General features: G+C 32.5%; 1 protein-coding gene across 8 annotated transcripts in view; it reads right to left on the bottom strand.

Moving 5' to 3' along the window:
* RANBP17 (RAN binding protein 17) overlaps positions 1-12,316 on the bottom strand; it is a 310,785-nt gene that overhangs the window by 270,161 nt on the left and 28,308 nt on the right. For 7 of the 8 annotated variants that reach the window (XR_014146975.1, XM_081826302.1, XM_081826303.1 and 4 more), the window contains 5 exons: positions 10,647-10,720; positions 8,079-8,198; positions 6,023-6,169; positions 5,250-5,422; positions 2,997-3,190 (listed from right to left, as the gene is read on the bottom strand). Coding sequence is in view for 7 of the 8 variants with exons in the window: in XM_081826302.1 (XP_081682428.1) it covers positions 2,997-3,190; positions 5,250-5,422; positions 6,023-6,169; positions 8,079-8,198; positions 10,647-10,720 (708 nt within the window). In the remaining variant the exon portion in view is untranslated. The remainder of the gene's footprint in view (positions 1-2,996; positions 3,191-5,249; positions 5,423-6,022; positions 6,170-8,078; positions 8,199-10,646; positions 10,721-12,316) is intronic. The other variant, XM_081826304.1, reaches the window with a different exon arrangement.

Below are 12,316 nucleotides of genomic sequence, written 5' to 3'. Positions count from 1 at the left end.
TACTATGGAATACTATGCAGCAATAAAAAGGGACAAAATATTAATATACATGATATATTTGAATGTCAAAAACATTATGCTATGCAAAGTCAAACACAAAAGACTACTTATTGTATGATTCCATTTATAAAGAAATCTAAAAGAGACAAACTACAGTGACAGAAACCATGGTTCCTGGGTCAAGAGACAGGGAAAGGGATCAAAGAGCACGAGGAAATTATCTGGAGTGAAGGAAGTGTTCTCTATCTTGAATGTGGTGATAGTTACATGGCTGTGAATAACTTAATTCATCAAACTATATACTAAAAAAAAAAAAAGATATTTGCAACTCTCTCAGAGACAAGGAGCTCATTTTTCTAAAATACAAAGAGCTCTTAAAAAAAAAAAAAAAAAAATCAATGAGAAAAGGACCAACAACCCAATAAAAAGAGCCAAGAAATGAACAGGTCATTACAGAACGAGATGACTAAATAGCTCTTAAATAAATTTAAGCAATGCCTAATTGTACTGATATGAGAATGTTAAATTATACTGAAAAACCATTTTTCACCTACAGAATTGCTAAGAATTCAAAAGGCTGGTAAATTATCCTGTGAAGGCAATATGGAAACACTCCCAAAGAGCTGATGGACAGGTAAACTGACATAATCCTTACCAAGAATAATTTGGCAGTATCTATAAAAGTTTATCCTTTCCCCAACAGTAATTCCACTCTGGAAATTTATCTTATATATATACTTGCAGACATGTAAAAAGACTTATGTATGTCGTTAATCTATATGGAATTAATTTTAATAGCTGATGATGACAACTCAAATGACTTTCAGTGGTGGACGGAATGGTCAAATAAATTATGATACAGTATGATACATTCAAAAAATAAAATATTATGCATCTATAAAAAAACTAGAATTTTCTGTATACTGATTTGAAAATAGCTATAAAATACATTGTTAAATGAAGATAAAAAGGCAGGAACAGAACATTAAGGGTGGTATGCCACATCCAAAGTAAATAAAGGGGGATAAGAATTTATAAGTTCATAATTGTTTGTATATGCATACAGAAACTTTGAAAATATACGCAAAACTAGTAAGAATTGCTACTTAGCGTGAAGAACAAGAGGACAGATCACAGAATTGAAACAGAAGACATTTTAATGTCCTTTTTCTAGACGATGTGCATACATTACCTCTTCAAAAAGATTAGGTGAATTAATTCAAATAAAGTTTGGTATGAAAAGTAACTAAGAGAATAGACACATTAAAGTGATATGCAAAGACAGATCACAAACTTGGGGACAATATTTACAATTCAAGTAACTAAAGGATTAATGTCAAAAATACATAAAGAACTCAATCAGTAAAGAGAAAAACTAATAATCCAAATGGTGAGGAGAAAATGAACAAAATGTATATATATATCACTGATAATGACACAATAGTCAACAAACATAAGACAACACTAAACTTCATTAATAATTATGGGAATAAAAACTAAAATACTCATGAGATATATTACCTCAAGAGTAAAAATTCAAGTCTAACATTATGAGCTGTTGGCAAAGACCTAGATCAGGGTGGGTGGGATGTAAAGTAGTAAATCACTCTGTAAACTGCTTTGGCATCATCTACTGAAACTATGCAATAGGTATACATAACAATCTTTACAGCAGCACTCACTTTATTAGCAAAAAAACAGAAAAAACACAAATATCTACTGACAAAAAAATGCATAAATAAATTTGGTATATTCAAACTATAGAGAACAGTGGCAATGCAAATGAAGGGAATATAGCCACAGCATCAACACACTCTCATAAGTGCAATACTGAAAGAAAAAAAAATAATAAAGCAAGTTGTAGAGGAATAATTGCATATATATATATATATATATATGCAATAATACTATGAATAATAAAAGGCACCAACTGATAAACACAAAATTCAAGTTTACAAGTATTTTCTGCTGGTAGGAAGGATAGATGTGGACAGAGAACAATGGGAACAACACAGATACCTATACTGACCTATTCTTTAAGCTTGTGTGATGGTGCTGTTATTGCTAGTCACTATGTTTCAATATATGTAAATAACCTTTTGTATGTATTTAATGTTTAATAATTCAAAACTCTACTGAAAGAAGAAATCAATCATGAAAAGATTAAAGCCTGCAAAAAATACTGTGCCTCAATTTAATTTATAAATAATGAAATCTTAATAAGAGAAAACATTTGAAGCAGATAAGGTTAACTACTAAACAATTGTTTTTAAAAAGAGTTTAGATAGGAAATCATTGAGAGTGTGACTCTCATCCTCTACCATTCCCTTTCCAAAACTATCAAAGGAAGAAACATAAAAGAAAAAAAAAAAACCATTCTGGAACTATAATTAAAGTGTCTCCTATTAGAAATATATAAAGCCACTTCCATTCTCATACTCATTTCATTTTTTTAAAATGTGAAAAATGTATTTACTTAATTTTATTCCCTGCTATGTTCCTGAAAGGATTTAAAGGGACATACAGCAATAAATAAATCCTCCTTCAATAAACGATTAAAGAAAAATAATGAGGAAATTGAGGAATTAAAATATAAGAATAAATCAAAGCCATGGTGAAGGCTAATACACAAATGCAAAACCATAATGAGGTCTTCTACAATTTTTTATTGGATAAAACTGGGCTCTGAATTTACAGTCAACTATAGCAAAGAAGGAAACATGATTAGTTAAAAGACAGTTACAAGTTAATGAACTGTACTCAAATACCATTATCGGCTTTCCTTGAAACTGATTCCAGAGAACTGGAAGGAGAACTGAAATTTGACTATCAAGCAACCAAAATACCCAGAAGGTTAATAAAATTAATGGCTTATTAGAGGACGAGGATTTGGGGGAATACATAAAAACCATTAGCAGCAAAATTATTAAAGTGACTAACGAAACTACCTAAGATTCAACATAATACCATTTACAGATTATATAAAATGTACTGACCTTCCTGAATTGCCTTATCCATAGTTATCCCAGAAGGTGAATGTAGAAGCTTTTGGTAATTCTGAGCATTTTGGTCAAACAACTGTACAAGAAGAGTGCACGTCTTTTCATATTCACATCTGCTGACCGTGCACAACTGCTCCAGCTGCTGGAACACAGTGGCAGTATCATCCAGTGGATCATCTAAATTATCTCTGCAAATATAGAAGAACAAGCGTGCGCGACAACATTAGAATATGATATGCTTTTATTCACCACAAATACATTTTATGTTAAATAAAAATCCTATCATGGATAAAGAAACAAAAGACAAACAGATTGGAAGGTAAGAAATAAAACATAAATGAAAATTCTGTATTTGAAGACAACATGATTATATACACAAAAGTCCCAAAGAAACCACACACAAAAAAAGCTACTACCTCTTACAGATGAGTTTACCAAGGTCCTAGCATACAGGGTCAATACACAAAATTCAACTGTATCACTATATACTAGCCACGAACAACTGGAAATTGACATTTAAAAAACTGCACCTTCCAAAGGCACCAGAAAAATCTAATTAATTAAACCTAATTAAACATACATAAAATCTGAAGGCTGAATACCATACAACAGTGAGGAAAGAAATCACCAAAGAACTAAATAAATTAAAAGATAAACATGCTCACTGACTAAAGACTTGATCTGCTGAGATGTCACTTCTTCCCCCCAAAAATTAATCTACAAATTTAAAACAATCCCAGTCAAAATTCCAGCAGGATTTTTTGGTAGAAACTGACAAAAATGAATCCAAAATTTACATGCAAAAGCAAAGGAAGTAAAAGAGCTGAAACAATTGTGAAAAGGGAAAACCAAGGCAAAAGACTCACCACCTGATTTCAAACCTATTAAAGCTACAGTATTCAAGACAAGGTACTGGTAGAAGGAAAAACACATAGATTAATGAAAAGAGCACCCAGAAAGCACATGTATGTGGTCAATTAATTTTTGAAGAGTATAAAGGCAATGCAATGGAGAGAACTTAGTCTTTTCAACAAATGGTGTTGGAATAATTGGTCAGCCATAAAAAACCAAAAAAGCAAAAACAAAAAATAAAAAACCAACTTCAAGCCTTAACTCATATCATATACAAAAATTAACTCAAAATGGATCAGAGAAGTAAATGTAAATTCTAAACCTATAAAACTTCTAGAAGAAAAAATAAAGAATAAATCAGACTTCATTAAACTCTAAAACTTCTGCTCTTTGAAAAAGACTGTCAGGGAAATGAAAAGGCAAGCTATGGACGGAGAGACAATATTTACAAAACACATACAATAAAAAGACTTGTGACCAGAATATATAGACCTTTCAAATCTCAATAAACAACCCAATTAAAAAAGAGGGGGCAACAAATTTAACAGGCACTTTGCCAAACAATACAAATGGTAAACAAGCATGTAAAATGATGCTCAACATTACTGGTCATCAAGGGAATGCAAATTAAATCCAAAATGAGGTCCCACCACACACCTATTAGAATAACTAAAATTAAACTGACAATATCAAGTACTGATGAGGATAAAGAGCAATTGGATCTCTCATACATTGCTAGTGGGAATGCAAAATGATACAGCCACTTTGAAAAATAGTTTGGCAGTTTCTCTTAAAGTAAAACATATACTTACCATTCAACCCAGAAATCTCCCACCTAATCTATTTACCCAAGAGAAATAAAAACTTATCTTCCTATAAAAATCTGTTCAGGAATGTTTACAGCTATTTTATTCATAATTGACAAAAACAGAAACAACCCAAATGTCCATCAACAGGTGAATGGATAAATAAACTGTGATACATCCGTAAAATGAAATATTATTCAGCAATAAATTTTAAGAACTCCTGACGCAACATGGAGGAATCTCAAATGCATTATGCTATGTGAAAGAAGCTGGGCTACATACCATATGATTTCATCTAGACAACATTCTGAAAAGGCAAAAACTACAGGAAAACAAAAAATCAGTAATTGCCAGAGGCTGAGGGTGGGGAAAGGGCTGACTACAAGGAACACAAAAGAATTTTCTGGGTTGACTGAACTATTCTCTATCCCAACTGTAAGGGTAGTTCTACAACTGTATGCCCTTATCAGAAGTCACAGACCTGTTCACTAAAAAGGGTGATTTTACACTAGGTAAATTATACCTCAAATGTTTTAAATTCCAAGATGCAAAAGATAAAAACACAACAGAAACATTTAGTTTTCAATACCTCACAACTATGGCAACAGATTCCAACCGAGAAGTGATAAAGGCCTTCGTGATTTCTGGTGCATAAGTGTCTAATAAGTGGGGTTCAGTTGATTTCACAAAAGGCACTGATGCTACCATCCTTTGCCACAGAGTTAATAAATAATGAATACTGTTGGGAGCAAATTCCCAATGCTACAAAGAAATAAAGCAAACGTTATTTAAAATGACATATTTTCCTAGAATAAGAATTACAAAAACAAAATCACTAAAAAGATTTTTTTTACAAATTACTAAACACAGGCTTTAAAATTAATTTTATTCTAATTATATAGCCAATGAACATTTAACATAGCAAATTTTGTAAATGCAAAAAGGCATAAAGAAGAAACCAACAATCTCTCATTATTGTAATGTTAAAATGTTAGTGTACTTCCTTCTAATCTTCTTTCCATGAATATTTTTCAAAGTTGATATCATGTAGAAAATGTGGTTTTAAAACCTCCCCCCAAACTTATAAAAAGAATTTTTCAAAAAAAAATCTGTAAAAAGTCTTTTTTATTTCTTCACAAAGATTTTATTATAGCTTCTCAATTCATTCTTCAATTATTAGATATTCAGATAGTCTCTAAATTTTTATTATAAAATATGTTCCAATGAAATTTTACCTAAAACTCTGGAATAAGTATTTTCAGCAAAGTACAGTAACAAATACTAAAAATCCCCACCAAATCTTATCAAGAAATTGTTTCAAAATTATCTACTGTTTAACATCAATTATATACTTTTATTTACCTGTAGGCTAGTAATGGTAAAGTTAGCAATCAATCTGATAACTTCAGGATATTCCTTCACCATAACTAATTCTCCCAGCTGATAATTTGTCTTTAAACGAGCCAAAAATCGGCAAAATTCATGATAATTACCTGGATCAGACAAACCCTAAATTATAAGACAAAAAGAAAGGCTTTTAAAAAATACTTAAAAACAAACCAAGCTAATGACCTATCAATAAAATTCCAAGAGTATTTTATTAAGTTTTCCAGTTTTCACTGGTACTCTGTATCAACTGGGTAGATTATTAATGAAAGAAAACAAATGATTCCTGCTGGATTTAATGCTGTCATCAATGATTCATAATAAGAAATTCAAAGTAGAGGATGTAGAAGAAGCTTTGCACTGTGATGACTAAGTTATGTTTGGGAACCCACTGTATTACACAAAAAATTTGCGTGTGTGTGTGTATGCGTGGGTGTGTGTGTGTATGCGTGTGTGCATGCACTGCAGCTTAAACAGAAGTCAACAGAAAACTTGAGAAATATTTAAGATGAAAATTCAGAATGGGTTCTTGAAGCCCTGGAAAAGAGTGATACCAACTGAACTGAAGTTAAGATGGTATTTGTGCACACAAATAGAAATTTCTTTTAATTCAACAAATACTTATTGAGCACCTACAGACTTTGTGCCCTCAAGAAACTCCTGGTCCCTAAGTAGAGTCATTCAAATAAATTAATGCAATGTAGGACAGAAAGTTTAAAAGAAGTACTACAAGACACAGAGGTAAACTTGAGGAAGGAAAGGTTTAAAAGGAAAGACCAAGAAAGAGGGCCCTAGTTGTCTATGAGAGCTCCTTGAAGACTGGGCACAAGTGCTTTCTTTACAAAAGTTTGAACACTGTGCATTGTAGAAGGCATGAAAGAGAATTCAAAAGTATCTGTTTAATACTGAAAGAGTTTCTAAGAAATTTCATTCACATGAACACCATGAAAATATAAAATAGTGTCTAATTATTAAGGACAAATTACAAAAAGATCCTTCATACTCATAGGTCTTTTAATGTTTGTAATTCTAAAATAATAGAATATTCAAACTAACTTTTACAGACACGAAACATGAACGTGAGGATGCTGGAAACCCAATTAAGACAATTATTTGGCATCAGCATATTATTTTCCACATACTGATTGATAGTGACTTAAACAACTAAATATTTTAAAGTATATTAGTAAAATCCCATTTATCAACAAAACATGTATATTTCATGATTGTGCTAACATTGAAAAGATAAAATAAAAGCGTAACACACAAAATACTAAAATACTCCTGAGAATGACCTACAAAATCAATTGCTCCTTATTGAGCAAGCACATTTTCTTTATGTACAGATATTATATGTCCCTCAAAAGTTAGTAATAACTAAGAGACAGATAAATCTCCTTAAACCATTTAACCTCTTAAAATCTGTACTTTCATTATTACATATATTTTAAACCAAAAACAAAATAAAAAGTAAAACAAAAAATTTTATCTAGGCAGCCAAAATCACTAATCATGGCTTTGCAATTCTCTGAAATGAATATTGCTATTGAAGCTTTGCAAGTTAATGTATAGATTTTTAAATCTACAAACTCTTATTTGTCCACAAGAGGGCAAAAAGACATTATCTCATAATTCAAAGCCACTTAATCCAATATTAACATTCAGATTTATATTAAGTCTTCTAGTTCAGAAGGTAGCTATGACTCTGAAGTAATTAGTAATTTAAGAAGTACAAGCAAAGAAATGCAGTACACAATGGTATAAAGCAGAAGCATCGTAAGATATATACCTTCTGTTCTTACTCACCTAAAAGAATGGAAAAAAATAAAAAAGGAAGAACATAGAAGTCTGTCAGGAAAGCATCTATTTTTAAAAACTGTCCATTTCTACTACAAATGAGATCTAAGGAAGATGGATATGATACTTCATATTTCCTTCCAGAATCATAATCAAGTCACGAGTTTATTACACCTTTCAGCAGAAAAATTGTATTTCTACATACTAAGTATTAATTAAATTACTTCATAAATACCTGAGGGTTTTCAAGTATCCTTTTTACTCCCTTAATTAAATTACCAAGGTACTTGGCACGTTCAGGACTGCTAAATAAGGACCTTCTTGTAGAAGCAAACTGAACTAAACATGAAAGTGCCTAAAAATAGGAACAACAAAATTCATTTCAATTTTAAAAGTAACTATGGCCACACGTAAGGAACACTGTCTTTACATAAAAAAAATTTTTTTTAATTTTAATGACAGAAAAGTATTATAGAATCCAGAAATAATGAAAGCTACACATCATCAATCACCAACACCACCCATCTCTCTTTAACCCTACCACTAAAATTTCTATTCGTGTATATTCTCTTCTAATATATTTTCATATATTTAATATGCCAAAGCAACCTAGACATGCATACACTCAAAAGGCTCCCAATTGCTTCTGTTGCCCAGCTCTGTTCATGAACCAACATGTTCTACAAAAAATAAAAGATGGTTTTGTGGTAGAATATGTTTGAGAAATACTGTACATTATGTACGGTGGTACCCTGCAAGTGGGAAAACTTTAGTGTAACTTGGTATAACTTTACTTAATCCAGCATATCCCAAATTTATGTGGTGATAGTACATCTTATCCATACCATCCATGAATAAGTTAAGGCACAATTTGGAGAATGCTGCTAGAAACATTAGATATTCTACAAAAATGGTCTAGTTATCTTCTAAAAGTTAATACTTTACCAGATAATTTCACTCCTTGGGTTCTTAATTCTACTACTGAAAACCATTGAAGTCTGTCTGATCATTAAGTGAGAGGCCCACAATTGACAGCTTTTCAGGCCAAACGGGTCCGCATAGGTTTTGTTTTGGTCCACATGTTTGTTTGCCCGCTTCGTAAAAAAAATTGGAATTGGCTGTTAATATTTAAATATTTTAATTAAGATATATTACATAATGTCTGGCTTTCTTAGCAAAGGTGAGAACAGTGACAAGAATCAGAGGATGGCCTTTTAGACGTTCTCCAGTTTGCCACAGTGCTTACTATTGGGGAAAAAAAACAAACAAACGAACAAACAATTCCTTAGGCAATTCTGATGTGTTGAAGGTTTGGGAACTACTAGTGTATTAAAAATATCCAGGGTTTGAGGGCCAAAAACATCTGGGTTTGAATCTCAGCTTCATTATTTAGTTTGCTGCCCTAATGAAATTCATTTTAGCCAGTCTGGGTCTGTTTCCTTGTCAACATAGAGAGGATAATAATACTTACCTTGCAGGGCCACTTTGAGGATGAAGGGAGATAAGCACCATATAATAGGGCAGGCCCAATAAATGTTAGTTACTTTCTCTTAAAGCAGTTATTTTCCACTTAATTTTTTAAGCGCCAGTAGCTTGTTTTATTGCAAAACATAACTGTACCTGAAACCATGGTTTTTAAATAACTAAAAATAAAACTATTCTGGTTAAAAGACAGAAGGCTAAAACTCTGGCACCACCTGGAAGCATGAGTATCCTGTGAAACCCAGTTTAAAACCACCTCGGGGCACCTGGGTGGCTCAGTCAGTTAAGCGGCTGTCTTCGGCTCAGGTCATGATCCCAGGGTCCTGGGATCGAGTCCCACATCGGGCTCCCTGCTCGGCAGGGAGTCTGCTTCCCCTCCTCCCACTCCCCCTGCTTGTGTTCCTGCTCTCACTATCTCTGTTTCTGTCAAATAAATAAATAAAAATCTTAAAAAAAAATAAAACCACCACCTTAAATCCCTAGATTGGAGAGCAGACATGTTTTTAAAAAAAAAAGAAGGGGAGAGAGTATTTTTGTAAATCTATTCCTCCCTTCTAGGCAATAACATATCTAAACAAACACACCACTCTAATGTACTTTAAATCTGGAACATCTTTTTTCAGGAAATGGCAATATCAGAATTCTCCAACTTTACTTTTAGAAGCTTAGATATTAAACTGACAACTTTTTCTTTTTTTTTTTTTCCAATCTCACCTGGTCTCTGTTTTAGGTTCCACAAAGATGGGGTTCACATTCTCAAAGTTACTATATAACCAAAGAGTTTAAAGATTTTTAAAGCACACAAAAGAATTTAATTCAAAAAATAAATGAACAACTGGAGTGATGAACACAAAATCAAATGAGCAGATCCCCTTTGTTTCTCATTCAGAGATACTGATGGAAGCTGCCTGGCAAGCCTAGGGCATGGAGGGTTGAGGAAGAGTTAGAAACAGGGTAGGAAAAGGGAAGGTAACAGATGGTGTGGACAACTACTGGACTGAGACCCAGAAGAAGGGATGGGGACTGGGTGGAAAGGAAGGTGCACTTAGAGGTTAACAGGTTTTCCTGGCTCTGGGCAAGAGCTATGAATCAACAGCTAAAGGTTCTGGGTTCACCCATGAAATGGAATCCACTGGTGACTATAAATAGAATCTGACAAATAGCTTAAGCAACATAAATCCCAGGAGATGTAAGAAAGAATTTCTTGTGAAAGGTAAATCCAATCAAGATTATAAATTGGACTTTTTACAATAAATATATACCACCCTTAGATGAAGATTGCAGGTACTTTTTAATGAAATAATGAATGATTTTTACTTACTAACTGAGATAGTAGTGGTGGAAGTGAATGATATAAACTGAAGAAAAGATCCAATGTTTCTGGTTCCAGGAAAACTGGAAAAAAAAAATATTTTCTAATACCATTACTTCCAATCAGTGATCTTAATGTAATCAGTAAGACATTCATTAACATACAAACAAGAACTCTAAGACCTCTGCATGTGGCCACTCTTATCAGTTAGGCTTAATTCCTTTTTAATTCCTAGCTACCTTCCTTTGAAAGATGAAATAATACAGATAGAAACTAATTAGCTAAAATGTTCCTTATTTCTATGTAACATCTACAGTTCTTACTGAGAGAATCTTCTTATCATTTTCATTTGTATTAAAGTACTATGAGCATTTAAAAATTCAAACAGTATCAAAAAGTAAACACTATTAAAAAGTGTATAATAAAAAACAGCTGTACCTTACTCCATTCCAAGTACCTTTCAACTCTTATCTACACTTACATACATATTTCCAAATAACATGCTATATGACTATTTCTTTATTTGTTTTACCTTAAACATCAAATGAATTTCTGATATACTACATGAGGCTTTAGTACATACCACAATCTGTCCTCTCTCAAAATCCACCCACTATTTTAACAATTTGAGATTAAATCAATTCTAAGTGTTCACATTTATTATGGCTATGTAAGTAATGTTAACAGCTGAGCCAAGGAGGACAATATGATCATACTACATTTCTAACACTCTCTGAATCTAATCATAGCATCTTTTCTGTGTTTAGTTGTCTGTCACTAATTCTTTCCAAAAGCTCTGACAGATTTGTAAAATGTTCTTTATACCATTTTCCACATGATCAATAGCATCAAATAACCTATAATTTCCATTTCTCCCTCCCACCTCCTAAAGCCTTCAACTTGGGACTGATTGTTCCTAAATTTGTTATATAATGATTTCTTTTTATGTGTCTGTTCACTGCCATTTTGTGTTGAACCTTCCTTTTCACAAACCCCTTATCTGCCATGGTTTTTGTATCAAGTAACTTTGTGAGAGCAAGCACATAAAGGGATAAATTCCAGGAGGATGGGCATGTCTGAAAATGTCTTAATTCTACCTTATGCTTGATAATTTCAGTCTAGTTTGAAAATTATTACCCTTCAGAAGTTTGGGGATACTACTCCATTGTCTTCTAGCTTCCAGTACTGATGCTGAGAACTCTAATACCATTCTTGACCCCAATCCTTTGTAGGTGATTTACTTCTCCTTTCTGGTAGATTTGAGGATCTTCCTCTTATCAGTATTACTCTGAAGTGATTATGATTATGAAGCTTAGTATTTATTTTTTTCATTCATTACTATGTGCACTTGATGGGATCTTTCAATCTGAAATTTTATGTCTCAGGGCTGAGAAAGTGTTATTTGTTTGCAAATTTTCTTCTGTTTTTTTCTATCCTCTTTCTCAAACTCCTAGTAGTCAGATGCCCAGCTCTCCTAATTTCATGCTTTAATATTCTTGTATTTTTTTCTCCTATCAAATCTCTTCTTGCTTTTTTATTCTACTTTCTGGGACATTTCCTTAACTTTACCTTCCAACTCTTTTATTAAATGTTTTATCTGGCAACTGTCTTTTATATTTGGAACACTCTCTGAACTTTTTTTTTAAAACAATATCTTATTCTGGGACACCTGTGTGGTC

The sequence above is a fragment of the Leptonychotes weddellii genome, chromosome 7 (assembly GCF_054177405.1).
Source record: "Leptonychotes weddellii isolate Sample4059 chromosome 7, ASM5417740v2, whole genome shotgun sequence".
Lineage (NCBI taxonomy): Eukaryota > Metazoa > Chordata > Mammalia > Carnivora > Phocidae > Leptonychotes > Leptonychotes weddellii.
This window is presented reverse-complemented; position numbering and strand designations above follow the sequence as displayed.